At 40.4% G+C, this 17,320-nt stretch overlaps 1 protein-coding gene across 1 annotated transcript in view; it reads left to right on the plus strand.

Annotated features, from left to right (window-relative positions):
- Positions 1 to 10,366, plus strand: part of EPB41L4A (erythrocyte membrane protein band 4.1 like 4A) — a 126,012-nt gene extending 115,646 nt beyond the window's left edge. Inside the window, exons 18-22 of the mRNA XM_058827262.1 lie at positions 2,179 to 2,226; positions 2,778 to 2,846; positions 3,717 to 3,827; positions 4,842 to 4,923; positions 5,929 to 10,366. Of these exons, the coding sequence (XP_058683245.1) occupies positions 2,179 to 2,226; positions 2,778 to 2,846; positions 3,717 to 3,827; positions 4,842 to 4,923; positions 5,929 to 6,057 (439 nt within the window). The 3' untranslated portion in view covers positions 6,058 to 10,366. The remainder of the gene's footprint in view (positions 1 to 2,178; positions 2,227 to 2,777; positions 2,847 to 3,716; positions 3,828 to 4,841; positions 4,924 to 5,928) is intronic.
- The last annotated feature ends 6,954 nt before the right edge of the window (positions 10,367 to 17,320 follow it).

Raw genomic sequence — 17,320 nt, forward strand, 5'->3', positions numbered from 1 at the left:
GAGGATGCCTATCTTTCCAGCCCCAGGGTGAATGCAGGGTTTGCAGCTGCTATTTTGTGAGCAGGAAGCTTCATGGGGGCAGAAATCAGTTCAAAACTGAGGGGTGGAAAAGGCTGTTCAATGCCTTTACTGCATCAGGTAGTTAAAAGCAGCGTGGACAGATGTAATAGAGAGAAGTAAATGCAAGAAAGGAGAAGGAGTGTTAGGAGGATTGCATGTAGCCCTTTTTTTCTCTCTCTTTTTTTTTTTTTTCCCATGGGATGCCATACTGCTAAACTGGTATTGTACAGCAAAATCTTTATTATTAGTGTAATTGCAGGGATGGAAAGAGGCAGAGATCACAGAGCAAAATACCTGGAGCTGGTCACAGAGAGCAGGAGGCACAGATAGAAGTGAAAAGCAGAGAAAACAAAATGCATTATAATAAACACATGCAGCTTAAAAAAGCTGTGAACACAGAGAACAAATGGACTGTAAAGTACCTGTGCTGTATCATGGGAACCTGAGGAGCTGGAAGGACAGCAGTTTGTCAAGGATAGGAATCTTTCTACCTGGAAGGCATTGGAGCCTGACGTGGTTATGGATTAATTAATTTTAGCCCTACTAGGGAAGCACAAATGCTAGGTTGTTTTTCACCCTTTAGTCTTTCTCTGGTGTTTTATAAACTAGTCAAATAGTATCTCCTAGTATTTCTGCTCCAATAAAAGTCTAAAAAGCACCCCAAAACATTACCATCCCAAAATATTCTGCCTTTTCATCAGCTGTATAGTGTTTACTGCAATATAGATTTCTCTGAACATTATTCCTAGGGTGAAGTCTGGAAAGAAGCCAGACATGGTAATGGTGAAATAAGAAAACAGTTAAACTGTTAATGATAGAGAGCAGTTTGGAATTATTTCTGATACATCTCTGTCTCTGGACAGAGATTTAGAGGTGCAAAAATGCAGTCTGCTGTCCTTCATCTGCAGCTATTTTGGATTATATCCCTCCTAAAGCATCTTTGAATATAACTGGCCTTTTCGTCTAAGAGAAAAAAAAGATCAGGCTGTATGACCTAAGGTGTAAGACTTTGAGAAACTTGGGGTGTATTTATGTGTGCTGTATGTGTCTAAAAGTTGCATCCCTCACATATTAGATGGTGTGGAACAGTCTAGCTGTTAACACTGACCTTATATAACGACAATAAAAAGTGTTCATCTCTCCATGCAAATGTAGTCTGTGACACTGTCTAAAATCTTTACTTGGTCTATTACTCTGAATGGGTTTGGGTGAATTCCAGGTGCAGCTTAAACAACAGCAGCAGTTTTGCACTAACCTTGCAATAGAGGAGGAAAAGTAAAAATAAAGGGGTTCCACTTAGAAACATCTCTTCTATGGCTCAGTAGAAAAGGTGAGACATGCCCCTCAGGCTTGCTTTGCTGCATCTCTGTGTCTGCAAGAGGGAGGTTACAACTTTTGGTACATTCTTTGCACTTGAATTAAATACTTGCTAAAATATTTAGGTACATAAGTAGGCATAGGTGCTGGTTTGATTAATTTGTTGGTGGCTTTTTTTTTTGTTTGTTTGTTTGTTTTTTGTTTTGTTTTGTTTTGTTTTTTTTTTTTTGTGCTGCACACCAAAAATAAGTAAATTGAGCAGAAACCCTTTTTGGAGATGACCAGAAGGAGAGAGGCTGCACTGTGCTTGCAGTGGAACCACAGGTCTTTACTGGAGTCCACTGGGAATGGCTGGGATTACTGATCAGTGGCCTGTGGCCTATCCCTCCTTCTGCCCACCAAGAGCTCTATGGGCCACAGGACATTTCTGAGGGCCTTTTTCAGAAGTGTTGTTCCAAAATGTGTTGTCCTTGCAGGGATAAGTGTTGGCAGCAACTGGGCAGTGATTTGGCTTGGGGAATTCTGCTGTTGTTTATATTTTATGCACAGTCTTGCTGAAGGCTGGTGGAACTGGAATTGTGATTGAGAGCCTGTCGTTCAAGAAATGAATTTTCAGTTGAAATGAAGCGATGAGGTTTAATGCATTTTCTGAGACAACAAACCTTAAAATTGAAGTCACTGTTGGATTACATTTATCAAGATTCCTGTGCAGGGTCTGTGTGTTAAAAGTTATTTGAACAGCAACATGTCAGATGATGGCTTTCACAGCTGAGCCTTTATTGTCTTTGTTGCTATTTATAGGAGAAGCCCAGATGTACAAGCTAAAGAAGAACTATGGAAACATATCCAGTAAGTATGATCTTTGCAGGGTCTGAGAGATGCTTGGTTTGCCTTTAATGTAGTTATAAAATCCCCTCCAGTGTGGCACTACACTGATTTAGTTTCAGTAAATTATGTACATGTTAATGACCTCCTGTGTGTAGAAGATACTGCAGGTCACTGAGTGCACTGAGTAAAGATGACCATTGTATATAAATTAATTATTAAAGAACAATACATCATTTTAGAGGCTTATTCCTCTGTGGCTTCCAAAATGTCAATATCAATACTTTTAGCATGACACACCATTACCCCTTAGGAAGATATTTAGCAATTCCAAAGCACACATAATGTTAATGATATTGTGAAGCAACAAGATCAGATTTGCAGGGAGGTGAGAGGAAGGTGGAACAGGATGTGACATGCAGCTAAAGTGATCAAGGTGAAGTTACACTTATTTCAAAATAGGCGTCTTACTTTCATGTCAAGAAAGCTTCAGAGCTGAAAACAGTTTGTTTTAGTAAAACTTTTGCACTTCACAGTTACTGTTACATTTTTTTACTTTTCCTAATCCTTTATAGGAAGGAGCTTGTGGATCCATCTGGCCTGTCTGAGGAGCAATTGAAAGAAATTCCATACACTAAAGTAGAGTGAGTTTATGTCAGAATTTTTTTGGGGAATTCAAAAGTCCACTTTTCTTCCTTTACTGTGAACTCTGTCCTACTGAAAAAGGAATGGGTTTACACATAATCTATAAACCCATATCTGTTCCAAATATTCCCCTAGAATGGACTGGGTGGGGATATTAAAAATCTTAAAATTGAGTATTTTTCCTTTACAAAGTAAGAAAAAAAATCATCTTAATCTGTTCTAATCTCTCCCACACACTTTTGAACCTGTCTTTATGTTCTGTATTCCCCCTATGCTAGTCAAGAATCTTTCTTATGTTACAAACTACAGAATCAGAAAGAAGTGAATGCAAACAAGAAATTTTTTCTTAATCTTTTCTTAAACTTTTTCTTTGTTTTAAATATTCTGATCATCCAAGGCACTCTTTGACCTCTGCAATCCTTTTCTGGCTAGTCATGGGCAGCTGGCAGGGCATAGCTATTTTCTTAAGAACCAACATCCATTTCACTGCGATAATTGCCCATTTGGGATTTCATGTGTCAGTGCAAGCAGCTGAATGTGGCACAGATGGGATCCTGGATTGCATAATGTGCTTCCAAACACCACTAGGCAGAAAAAGCTGATGTTAAGGAGGTATAAATTAATGCATTGTTTATTAAAGTTTCATTCACAAATATGAGCATGCCAGTTTGTGACCTCTGCTCTCCTAAAGCATTGAATTCTAAGTACAGACATCTAAAAAGAAGCATCAGCCCTTTAAATTCGGCCAGTGCAAGAAACCATCTGTTACACTTTATTAAGAAATGAGAGGACCTCTCTGTCTGCAGCTGAATTTAGATTTTGTGCCAAAGATCACCAACTCCCTGTTGTGAATTCTGTGTCTCTCTTAGGACTCAAGGTGACCCCATCCGCATCCGGCACTCGCACTCCCCTCGCAGCTACCGGCAGTACCGGCGGTCCCAGTGCTCCGATGGGGAGAGATCTGTCCTGTCTGAAGTGAAGTATGTGAACATGGTTATTAGCACTTAACTAGCCTAGTGCAGCCCAAAAGCTGTTTAGAGATCATGATGGTAAGAAGCAGCGTAAATGTGGCTTGTTCAGGGTTCAGGCAACCCCCTATGTATTATGTCTTCAGAGCTAAACATGAATGAAACAACTCCAAAACCCTTTATGGTCTGTTCTTAGTCACAGTGGCTTTCTTGTTTCATTTGGAGGGAGAAAAAAACTGAAAAGGCTGAAACAAACCTGTATTGGTCTTTAGTGGCAGGCCATAAAGTTGCTTAGGGGATGAGAATTCATGAGTTGCTTTCCAAATAACTTCATCCTTCACAGGTTTATGATGTTATCTGTGTTAGCTCTGTATTTTGTTTCATGGGAACTCTAGTACATCCCTCTTCATCAATGGGTGGATCAGTCTTTCCTAGAAGATTGAAGAGTACTTAGGAATGGAAAAGCAACAGCCCCATTCTCAGTTGCAGCAAGGCCATAAAATATGAAAAGCAGTCCCCACCTGGAAGACTAGTTTTAGCTGGGTAGTACCCTGAAGGAGGTTTGGCACACCAGTGATTTCAGGTGAGACTTGTCTTTGCCATGAGAGTGGCTGGGCCCCGGCAGAAGCTTCCCAGGGAAGTTGTGGCTGCCCCATCCCTAGAAGAGTTCAAGGCCAGGCTGGATTGAGATCTGAGCAGCCTGGGATAGTGGAAGGTGTCCCTGCCCATGGCAAGAGGTGGAACTGGATGATCTTTAAGGTCCCTCCCAAACCAAAACCATTCTGTGATTCAATGATGTTGTATCAATTTGGGCTGCTTCCAAAGACCTGGAAAAGACAGGGCTGCCCTGAATTCAACGCCCTGAAGGTGCCCACAGAGCATCATCATGACAGCTTTCAGATAGTCCAAGTAAGGTGATAAAAGCTTGTCACGTCTATAGAGCAGTCTGTTTCAGTTTCATTGTTCTTCCTCTGCACAGTTATAGTTTACTTCATTAAAGCCATATCCATTTTGTTATAATCCCAGTGTCAAAACTGATTTGGTCCCTCCACTGCCTGTTACACGATCTTCAGATGGGAAAGGTCCCAGCATCCAGCTGACTCAACAGGTTAGTGATTGTACATCCTTTGCAATTTTCCTTTTTTTTGGAGGGAGAAGTGGGGCTCTAGTGCTTTATTTAAGATGGCCTTTTTTTTTTTTCAGTGAAAAAGAAAGATTTTTTTCAGCAGCAGTGTGAATGGAATTTTTGTATTTTACTTACGCTTAAACTTTGTATTCCAAAATACATGTGGTTCTGTAGCATATGCCCCTCTGAACACCTGCTTCTGCTGCTGGAGAACTCTTTCCCAGTCTGATGCATCCCTAAGATGCATCTCTGCTCCTTATGGAAAGCAAACTGACTTTTACAACTTCTTGAATTATGCAGATGTGGTTGTGATGCAGCTGTAATCACATCATTTATTCACCTCTTTTAGAGATAGTCTGAAGGGGTTTGTTGCTTGCGCTTGAAACAGTGCTTCTTTTATTTTCCTTTTTTTTTATTTTTCCGCCACAAATACTGAATATTTTTCTAGGCTATTGACATCTTAAAAGGACAGAATTTACCTTTTGTTAATCTAACTGAATCACTGTCTTTCATCATATATTATACTACCATATCTCTCAATTTCAATAGTTTTATTGAACTCAAAATTTGAGAAGAAAATTCTATTCAAAAGCACTCACAAGTCTTTTGTACAAACACACAAAAGGAGAACCAAAACATAGAAGGGAGAATTCCAGATACCTAACTTACCATACCAGTCATGTAAAAATGGTATGTGTCTACAGTGTCTACAAACACCTCTCTTTTCCTTCTGCCCCAGGCTCCCTCACAACAGTGGCTATTAATTCCTTCTGAGTGTTTGCTTGCAGTGTTTTGCTAAATATTAAATAATTAATCATGGCATTTCCTGAATAGACAATAGCATAAAGGGGCATATACATATATAAATATATGTATACATAATTTGCCATACCCATAGCCTAAGGCTTTCATAGTAACAGTTAGCAAAATACAGTGTTTAAATTCTGCTGTATCTTTTTAACAACATGTTTAATTTATTCTCTTCAGAGGCAGAATGGATCTAAAGACAGCCTAATAGAAGAATCATCTCTGCTATCCACTAATAATGTTGATGGAAAATCCACCACTAAGATCGTAAAAACTGTACAGGTCTCATGCTTCAAGGTGGAGACTTGAATGATGAATTGAAGATGGTGAATGGATTTTGGTCTTTGGAAAGTGAGAATTTGTTTGTGTGTGCAGGGGAAGGAACTGAAGTTGACATGGTGGTCTTTCCTTCAGGACACCTGGCAGTGCAGCCTGCTTGCTGGGAAGACCAAGCAATGGTTTTATCACCACTAGTGGTGTGACTGATTAAGGACAAGTTGCCTGATAGACAACCAAAACCAAAAGTCTTTGCAAAACTGAAAGATCAGCAGTTACATTTCCAAAAACAATGACCAAAAAAAAAAAAAAAAAAAAAAAAAAAAAATTTTGCTGCAACAAAACAGGCTTCATGGTCTGCCCTGTAACTGAATAACCTTGTTCCCAGAAGTGACTGTTAACTGACATGATCAGGACCAGATGCTTCGAGATAAGTAAAATAGTAATATTTTTTGTCAATTGTGCAATACAGTGTGACATGGGGAAATTATCTTTACAATTTTTATGGGGATCAACTTATGTCCTGAGACATAAGGACAGATAGCTCTTACAAGGGTTATTTTAGCCTAGCACAATAACACACGCTTGTGTTGTTGATACAAATTCTTACTCAACCCACTTTAGCTCAAAAATAATAGGCTCCATAACATACTGTAGCAGTGAGTTCCAGAGGTGATACAGACTTACTTTGCCTTGGGCAGGTTTAAGTGCTCTAAATTTTGAATGTCCTTTTATGTAGAGAGACTATTTAAAGGAACATTCCATATCACAGAAACACATTTACCACGTTGCAGTAAAACACACTGGAGACTGGGGAACCCACTGTGTTAAGGCCTACTGAGTCTTAAATTACTTAAGTTAATCCACTTAACCTACTGTGTTAAGACTGCTTAGCAAGGCACGTCAGTGCTGGTTAAATGAAACTTGTGGAGTAGTATTTAAGACAGCTAGAAAATAGTTTTTTTATTATTATTATTTTTTAAACTAGATTAGCAAAATCAGTCTTAATATCTCATATAAAATAATCTGACACTTTTCTCTGAGCCATTTCTAGTATGTTAAAATGACAAAGGCAGTATTTCAGGTATGGTAACTATAATTTTTTTTTTATTGTCATGGTAGGAATATTAAGTTTCAATGATGCTGCACATTGAGTGGGTTATCTTCTAATAACATAACATATCTGAAGTAATGCCTTGCTCTCCTATCACCTACAAATATCTGAAAGTCACTTCTCTGCCTCCCATTTTTCCACAGTCAGCACATGGATGAGACTTCAGGTGTTGCTGACTCGCTAGGGAGCTTAGCAAAGTCTTTGTGTTGTGGAAGTAATTTCTGCTAAGTGTAATCATTTAACTAAGTATTGGATTTGTCAAACAGCATTGTAAACACCTGTAGCAGCTCACGTGCCTTTCTACATCTGTCCCCTCAACACAGCCCCCACAACCCACAGAGATTTGCAGTGATCCTGTCCAAGCAACACCAGGGAATTGCAGCCTTGTCAAAAAAGCAACGCTGCTTGAGAACTGCAGTTAGCATAAGGTGTCTAAGTTACACTTTACAGGAGGCATGGGATTACCAATACACATTTTCACTGACTAAACTGGTAAGCGAAATGTTGTATGATGTGTTTTATTTTCCACTTAATTTTTTGATTCTTCATTGCTTCATGATCTGAGATGGTCAGGTGGATATTACTAGCCAGAGCAGCAGCCATACAGTTTGTATATTCCTATCACAGTGTGGTCTCTAGGTTGGGAAATGCTACATCCTTCCAGGGAAGGCAGATTCACTTAAGAAGTACTTTTCTTTGGTCATTTACTTAGGATAACTCTGCTTCTACAGTCTCAGTGAACAAATCTAAGGGAAGGAAAGAGTAAGAATCCCCCTGTAGTAAAAATTCAGTTTTCATGGAGGTTTTTCAGAATTTTTTGAATTTACTATGGATTTATTTCTAGGACATTGTTGGGCTTGGCTTAAAGTATTTGCTCGGCTTTGTAAGTTTGTTAAATGGTTTCATTGTGATTTCTCCAATTTAAAGTGATTCTTTAGGATCTATCTATGACCTCGTGTAGTGCTGTCATAAACAACATTTTAAAAAGCCAAAGAAAAAGCCAAAAAAAAAAAAAAATCCAAACCCAAAGTACAGCAAAAAAACCCAACTAACCCCTAGGAAGAAAAAAAATCTTCTATGGCAAAATGGCTTAATGGAGAGCATCACAATCTTTTAGAAGACATTTGAAAAATGCCAAACTGTACAGTGGTTACAGTACAGAACTGGTTACAGTTTCTGCAATGAAAGCTGCTCCTTGTTCCTTTGAGGTGTTCCAACTTGGAGTATTACACACTTGCTGGTGGTTTGCTGCTTTCCAAATCATTACCATCAGTTTGCTATCCTTACCCAGGCACAGGTAAGTAGCACAAATCTACTGTTACAGGAGGATTTGTGTTATTATTTGAGAATTATCTGTACATAGTGTACCTATCTTGCCAATCTTTAAATATTGATCAAGAAGGTTTCTATCCAGCCTCATGTTTTCCTGTATGCTTTCATCTTCCTGTGGCCTTTGTGTGTTATTGCTGGATACCATCAACCAAGTGTGTGGTATTTTTACTTACTGCACTACATCAGAAAATAGGCTTCTGTCTAGTCTAATAGTGAAATGTTCCAATTCTTAAATCACTGGAGAGTTGTTTCATAATCAAGCCAACTTTTTTGCATTTAAATGAGAAATTTATGGCGCAAGCCCTAGATTTGAGTTAGTGGTCTTCTCCCTGATGAGTCTATGCAGGAAGCAGGATTTTAGCAAGTCTGGTGTTAGCCTGGGCCACTGCAATCCAGTTTTGTGTCCACAAAAGGCTAAAGACATAATGCCTCCTTACACATTTTCCAAATGTTTTGCTGTGCCAAAACAAGGCAAAACTGGCAACAAGGATGTCACTGTCAGCTAATAGTACAGAAAAGCAAATTCCTTTCATATATGTGATACTACTTTCCCTTCAAGCTTCTTCTCCTCAATCATTTGAGGAAAAGCACATTTTTTTATGAACTTTTTATTTTTGTGAGAGATACACACAAGTGATTAATCACTGAAAGCACTTACTGTGTCACAGCTATGCCTTCTAGACCTAAACCAGCCCTACATGTCTATGTGACCCGCCTCTTACAGCTCTGAGCTACACCTTGCCCTCTCTACTGTTGCTACCCTTCTCCAGCTCCCCTGGGGCATTCACTGCCTAGAGGCAGTTGCATTTTCAGATCTGGAGTCTGGATGTCAGTCTGAAATACCTGTACATCCTGATGAGTCAGGCAAAAGACATGAGATGCATAAGAGTGTCAGGAAGTTTACCCTGGGGCTGAATGCCATACAGACTGGTGCTCACTTGGACAAAGGACTGGTATTAGAGGCATCCTCATCATAATTCTCCTGAATTGATCTCAGGCCAACGATTTTGACTTTGTGCCTCTGCCTTTACCTCTTCTGAGACTTCCACAAGTGCTAAGCATTGGTAAGTTCTAGAACTCTCACTAATTAGCAACAATTACAACATAGTTGTACAACCTTTTGCAAAACATGTATTTTGTACAATCAATAGGGCTTACTAACCATAGCACAAACACATTCTTGTATATCCTGTACTAGTTCCCTTGCTTAGTTGGCTGGTTTCTTTCATTAGGGACTAGCCTTGACCTGCTGTTTTCTACACTGCGTCTCTTACCAGTATCACTAGCACTGCAACTTGTATTCTAATCAAGCTCATGACACTGATGGTGTTTGTTGAAAAGTCATTACCACTTAAGTTGCCACATTCATTCCCTTTATATAGGTGGATATAGAATTGAAGAGATAGCATGTTTTCTTTTGGGAAGATTTGTTTACTTCAAAATTGCCTAGAAAGGTGTTTGGAGACAACATACATGAACATACCAATGTGATACATTTGTTCCATGTGCTTTAGGTATTCATGAAACAACTGTGTGGTTTATTTTAAAATGAGTTTGATAGATGGCTGTGTCAATACTTGTGTCCAGGTTATTTAAAAGTCAAGTAAAATTTGAATTTTTAGGGCATTGCATGGTTGCCTGTGTCTTATTTACATTACATAGAGGAGCAAAGCCCTCAGAAACACAGATTCATTTGACACCACCATCTGGTAAAAACAGGTGTAGTACCAATTAAAATCCACTTGAGAATACAGCTTCTCCAGATTAAGTATTTTATCTTGTAGCAGGAAGTTGTCAGTGTAAGCTTTGCATTTCCAGTGTACATCTATGCCAGTTTCCTTTCTTACCTAAAAATCACCAGAGAGCAACACAGACTATGTAAGCTGTCAAACCAAACACACAAATACGGAGCCAGTGTGGCAGACACTCTCTCCTCAATGTGTCTGTTTTTATTCCTGTATTTGTTTTCCTGAGTTAGAGCTGTGGTGTGTTGACCTTGGCTGGACACCAGGTGCCCACCAAGCTGTCCTATCACTTCCCTCCTTAACAGGATGGGGGAGGGAATTAAATGGAAAAAATCCTTGTAGGTCAAGATAAAAGAGTTTAATAAAGCAGAAGCAAAAGCAAAAAAATCCAAACTCCAAAAGATTTACTTTTCCACTTCCCTGGAGCACATGGTGTCTCCCCAGTTCCTGGAAAGTAGGGCTTCAGTACATGCAGTAGGTTGTTCCAGAATGTGAATTCCTTAGCCTTTTTCTTCAGTTTTTATGAGCTGAAGCAGAGCAGTTTCTTATAGTCCGATTTTTTTTCAAGGGTCTAATTCAGTCGTACAAAGTAATAGGCAGTCCTAATGTTTAACATTGTCCTTCACATTTACAAGCATTATTATTTAAGTAATCTGTGACCCTTGTACCCACCTATTGCTCCCTCTACCTCGCTTTTCCCTTATACTACCCCACTATAACACCTGTATTACACATTAAAGCTTGGGGTTCTAAATCTTTTCTAGGCAAAGTTTAATTAATATTTTATATACTAATCATCAAATCCTGGAAGTAGCTGTTGATCTTGAGATTTTTTCCAAAGTTTTAAAAAGCTACTCCTGTTGGTTTTTCACTTCAAGAACGAAGGCCCATGAGCAGAAATCCTGAACAGATGATATCTTCAGGGAATGCAATCCCTAATAAAAATCCTAAACTTTCAAGTACATCCCATAATTACATGCTGGATCACTAAAAATTAATTACTCTTGTATCAGTGATTGAAAGATGAGGACATCAGAATTGAGATCAGAAGGCAATTCTATTGAGTATGCAAGGTCTTTATATAGGGTTTTACTTGTAGGGCATTTTTACAGGGTTCTATTTTCAGTGACAGTTTCCCATTGGCTACACATTGGTCATGACATCAGTTACCTGGTAATCATTACAAAGTTTCACAACATATCTCTTGGTCACTTCTACCCCCAGGAGTAGTTACCTGTGTCTGTCTCTGCCATGGTTTCTGTTTGATTAGCCCTAAGATCCTAGGCTCCTTTATCAGTTCCATTGTGCTCTCTGTTTTATTTCCCATACTCCTGTCTAAACCTCCTTCTCTTCTGACAAATGAAAAACGAAGAACTAGTAACATGCTTGTCACAGCAGGCATCAATGCGACACCAAGACCGCTCCAGCTGGGGAGGTGCGTGGCAAAAATAGAGGGACAGGAACAATGAGAATGATGCGGGAAACAAAGGAACTTTAGTAATGGTTAAAATAAAAAAGGAAGAAACCATGCATGATACAAAGGTTGAACCTCAAAGGCAACCTCAGGGATCGATCCTCAAAGACCCGGGAATAAGGAGGGTATAATGATATGTAGGTTATATGTAGGCTATATATATGGGGTTAAGGGTGCAGGATACCATCAGTAACAGGGATAAAAACCATAACTATATTTGTAAAAAACTGATTAACATACTAACTCCATGAGGAAACTACTCTTTCTCTCCTCTTGCCCTACCCTAACAAGATATTCTCCCTCCTAGCACAGTGTTTCCCAGGACCAGAGACTGTTCCTCTCTGCATATGCAGTTGGAGCCACTTTGGTGTCCAACTCAACCAGACCCATTCCAACACATGCTTACATTCAGTACTGAAAAATCAGACATTGCAAGATACAGAATTTAGGCATTTGTTCTTCTGATAAATCATGTTAAGTCTTCCTAGAAAAATAGGCAGCAATCAGCAGCAATCCAAATTATCTCAAGAGTATTTCACTCCAAGTTATGCTGAAATACGACATGATGTAGCTGGTCAAGGTGACAATATACCAAGCTTGCCATTCTCCATGTTGGATAAACCTTTCTTGCTATTTTTAAACCCAGGTTTGCTGGATTTTTACTTTTTAAATTTCCACTTTTGCTCACCTCAATACGAATCTCAGCCAACTTTATCTGCAAATACTACAGGAGACATTTAAGTCATCACACCCCAACCACTCAGCAGGTCCTAGGCTTTGTTTCATCCAAAGGGGTGCACTGGTATCCCAACAGTAACACACAGGAAGTCCAAACTCTGAAACAGCTTGGGAAAGACAGAAATTCTCAGAAATTCTGAGGACACACTTTATTTTTTGTGTATATAAACATTACTAGGCACTGCCACAATGCAGATAAATGCAGTTTGTCTTACTACATGGAAACTTAATAGTCCATCTTTTAAACAGTTTTTTGTTTCTTAGGGAGGAGTGTTTGCATAGACAGGCACTGCTCTCAGCCTGGTTCTAACATTTCTTCCTAAGGAAAAAAATGAACACACAGTGTGAGACTGGACACACGTAGCACACAGCTCTTTTCAGGAACATCCTTTAAATCCCCAACCCTAATACAAAACTACAAAGCTGAGCTTCCCCTTATTCCTTGGGAAAAAAGAAAAAAGGTAAAATTTGCAAATCTAATTTTTAAGGAGCCTGCCCACAAGGGAGGCCTTTTGCCCACCTAAGCAAGAATGCAGATGGTAACTACAAGCTGGCGGCAGTAATAACACTTTCTGGCTAGCAGAAATCAACAGAAATTTCTGCACTACTAACTCATGCATATGACTGCATTAGAAAACACTCTGGGAACAGTAAATCAGTAATACACAATTTAATAGTTTTATGCTGGTGAACAAGCAGCAGCCCTGTTACTGGACATGTTACTAATAATGGATTACACAAGTATTTCTCTTCCCAGAGTCCAACAGGTTCATACAAAGAGTGCCCACCTTACTCTTCAGCCCTGCAAGTGTCTCCTGTGACTGGGGTGCAAAAGCAGTGGATGGATTCAACAGGCTCATTTCCAACCAGCAGCAGTAGTAAAGAATTCAGTACATCTATGTTGCTCAAGCAGATTTTCACATTTCAGCGATGAAACTTTCTGATGCTGTTTTCAAGAGCATCATGGCCAACCTGAAGGAGTTTTATCACTTCACTGAAGATTAGTTACATTTTCTCCTTAAAAAAAAAAAACAAAACCCAAACTAAAACTACAGCGATGTCATACTGGATCATTCTTATACCAGATTTCCAGTCATGACCTAGAAGTTCCTGGCTGCAGAGACTTGGGTTACTTGTCACAGCCTTGGGTATGTAGGTTACACAAATCACAGCCTCAGCAACAAAGAAAGATTTGATAGTGCATGCAACTTTTATTAATATCTTGTTTGTACTAATGGGTTAACTTGCAATACCCAGCTTTTCAATAGTGCTGGCTTTTCCAAGACTTTACAGTGAAGCAGTATCTGGCATATGAGATTCCAACCTTTCATGTTTTTCCAGTCTCTTTAACATTTTCAATCCTTGTGTTCTGAACTACTCCACAATATCACACCCCTAAAAACAAATATAAGAAAGCATATCCTTGTCTTGGAAACACTCTCAGCCTCATGTAGTGTCGGGTGCGATGGTCAGGTGACACTCCCTTCCCAAAAGCACCCCCAGGGAGGAAGGTGTCTGGGCAGGCTGCAATCACACTCACACAATCACAAGCATGCCATGGACGATGATCAATGGTGGAGAGCCAGGAAGGGTCTTTGCATGGAGTTCCAGTGGGGATTATTGCAGCCACACACTGAAGGGGTCCAGGAACAAAGACAAGGAACAATGGAGAGTCCAGGAATATATATGGGTTTGAGGGGGTGGATCCAAGGGTCAGGGTCCAATAGGAATAGGGCAAAGTGGTGCATAGGAGGGGTCAGGGAGAGGGAGAGCCAATGGGATAATGGGGGTGGAGGATTGCAGCAAACTGGGGCCAATGGGGAAACAGGGAAGGGAGAACTTTCTAGGGGAAAGGACATAAATTAAAAAGGAGAGGGACAGCCCAAAGGCCCATTAGGTACATATAACTGGGGTGCAGTGACCTTGTGCTGCAAAGAACTAGGGGAAAATATTTCCCTTCTATTCTTATATGGGGGAAAACCTTCTCTTTATGCTTTAATTTCACATATTAGAGACCTCTTTCTGCACCATTACTGCCTTTGGCTCTGGAGCCTCTGGAGCCTCCATAGCCACATATTGATTTAATAGGCTGCCCACACCAAACTTTTTATTTTATAGCTTCCACTTTGCTCTTGTTGATAAGAATACAGCCACCAGGCTGATCTCATTCTCACTGTTTCAGTTCTAATTTCTGCTCTCAAGTCATTGTGCCAAAGCTCCTTCGCAGCAGAAAGCCTGCTTCATTGTAAGAGCAAGCTACAGGACAGAGCTGCACAAGGAAGTGTTGTTACTCACACCTGTGCAATCAGCACTTGGTGGCTTCTTCTCACATGCCCTTCTCATGCTCAGAGGCTTTCACCACACAGGGCTATCTCAGGGGCATCCTAAACTTCCAGCAAAACACACTAGAAACCTGTAAGAGCCATTCCTAGCATTAAGCATACTGTCAGGAATCTGACAATATCAAAAGTACACTTTACACTTTCAAAACAGCATAAAGGAAAGTCCAGCAAAAGAGTAGACAATGTATTATTCAATACTGAGTAACAGATCTACAAATCTACAAAAACAAAACATTTTTTCCCCTTTAAGATTATTTTACTCTTTTCTATATGGGAGTATTAAGCTGTAAATATCTTTTTGCAATACAAAAAACTACAGACCACAGGTGAAAACCCAGAAAGTTATGTACTAATTACTTGCAGATGTAAAGATCATGATAGACAGGACAGCTAAACAATGCTAAAAGTGCCAATTATAACTTTAGCTTTTCCTCTTTCAATAACTGTCAGATTCCCCACATTAAAAGATGGAAGAATAAAATCTACAACGTAGCTGCTCAACCATACTGATTCTACGGGTTGTTTGGGTTTTCTTGTCCTTGCAAAAACAGAGCAGGAAGGTACATAACCAGCTTCTTAAACCAATTTGAGCAAGAATTCCTGTTTCCCTTTTTTGACACCACATCAGTTCTGGACAGGAATGAATGGGCAACACAGAGGCCAAAACCTCTGGGAACTCTTTACCCATGCAAAATTAAATTCACAGCTTATGGAAAAGAGAATTAATCAGTTGACAAATATTTCAAAATTCACAAGTAATATTTTATACAGAGCAAACATTTAATAAGAAAAGCCAAGGATACCATGCTCCTGGGGCATCTTTTGGTCATGTTGGTGCATGCTCTGGCTGCAGACCAACTTCATCAGTTTTCATCTGTTAAAAAAAAAAGGGAGGAGACACATCTGGAAGAGCGACAGAGATACACAACCAGTACAGAGAGTCTAAGAAGACATACTAAAGGTAAATGCTCGGTTTTGAGGATAGGCAGCCCAAATCACCACAACCTCACACCACAGTTCCCTGTCCAGCCCCAGCCACCCCACTCCTCCCAGCATGCCTCCCACGAGGTGAAACATCCCTCCTGAAAGGGAGGCCATGTGCCACCTCCTCCTCCTGTGCCTCAGTGGCCTGAGTCTGCTGCAGATGTGAGGCTACAGACCTGGTCATCCACGTAGAGGAGTCCTGTGCAGGCAACTCTGCCTGGGAGAGGTGCTGGGCTGCAGACCAACATCAGCTCAGTGTCGGGATGTGACTCTGGTGGCTCTGGTTCTTTTCCCTTGGACTGAGACTGATGAGAGAGAGGCAGTTTTCTCTTGTTCAGACTTGGTTGTTTATTCTTCTCTTATCTATATTATGTGTAGATAGGGTACAAGGAGCTCCATACACTAAGGTGGAGAGGTGCAAAATAGTTAACAGAGAATCTCTTCAAGGTCTTTTATATGTATCCAGTTAACAAATGCCAAGTAAATTATTTTTCTTAGTGACCCAATGACCCAATACCTGCGTGCTGCACTGCGGCATCTTTTATCCAATCACTTATTACTACCCAAAAACCTCTAGAAGAAGGAGGAAGAAGAAAGAGAAAGGGACAACGCCCTTAGACTTCCATCTTGCTTTTTGTTTTCTAAACTAGCTTAAACCTTAAACTTTAACTTTTCCACCCAGTGACTTAAGAAAATTCGATCTAACCTACACACTCACATTCCCAGTTTCTCTACTTAACAGCTGTCTCCATGGTGTTACGTGGAATTCGGTGCTCTCTCGTGTGTCAGAGTCAGGCATTACAGACAAAGGCATATATCATACATCTCTGACCCCCACAGGCTCTCACCCCATCCCAACACGGTGATGCAGGCACCTCAGAGAAGCAGACAAGGTGTCACATCCCGCTACGTGTGGATGCGCAGTGCTGCGCCCGCCGGGGTGTGTGAGGGCTGTAGAGAGGAACTTGCCGGTGTTTCCTGCTCCTTGTGGAAGCTTCTGGTGTTTCCCGGGTTTATGTGGGGGTTCCTGGTGCTCGCTGTGCCCATGTGGAGAGGATGCTGCAGCGGGCCAGTCCCTGGGGTTCCCTTTGTCTTTATGGGGGCAGGTGACGGTGAGGTGACTGCATGTAAACACGTCCATCCTCATGTACTGCTCGCTCATGGTCGCAATGCCTTCAGGTTGAATTGTCTGTTCCCAGGGCTGAATTCCCCTCGCCTTTTGCAGGCATAACCAGTGCTGTCAGATAACTTACACAGTAGAAGTTGCTTAATAAAGAAAAGGGCTGTGTTTCAAGAATTGTACAAGGTTACATCACAAATATAAACATACATTAGGTGGGCCAAGAATATTTTTCTGTGTAAAAGCTGTGACATTTTGCCCTTTGGTGTACTTGATTTGTGGAAACCTCCACTCTGCTCTCTTGCAGAATAAGCAATGTTTCTTTTCTAAATCTCTCTGTATCTGTGAGAGCCAAAATGGGCCACACCCATCCCAGCATTGTCTGGCTGTTTGCTTCGCTGGGAGCACATGGAGAGAGGAACTGGCCTTAGCTCACACTGGAAGTTG

Source organism: Poecile atricapillus, chromosome Z (genome assembly GCF_030490865.1).
Source record: "Poecile atricapillus isolate bPoeAtr1 chromosome Z, bPoeAtr1.hap1, whole genome shotgun sequence".
NCBI classification, from domain to species: domain Eukaryota; kingdom Metazoa; phylum Chordata; class Aves; order Passeriformes; family Paridae; genus Poecile; species Poecile atricapillus.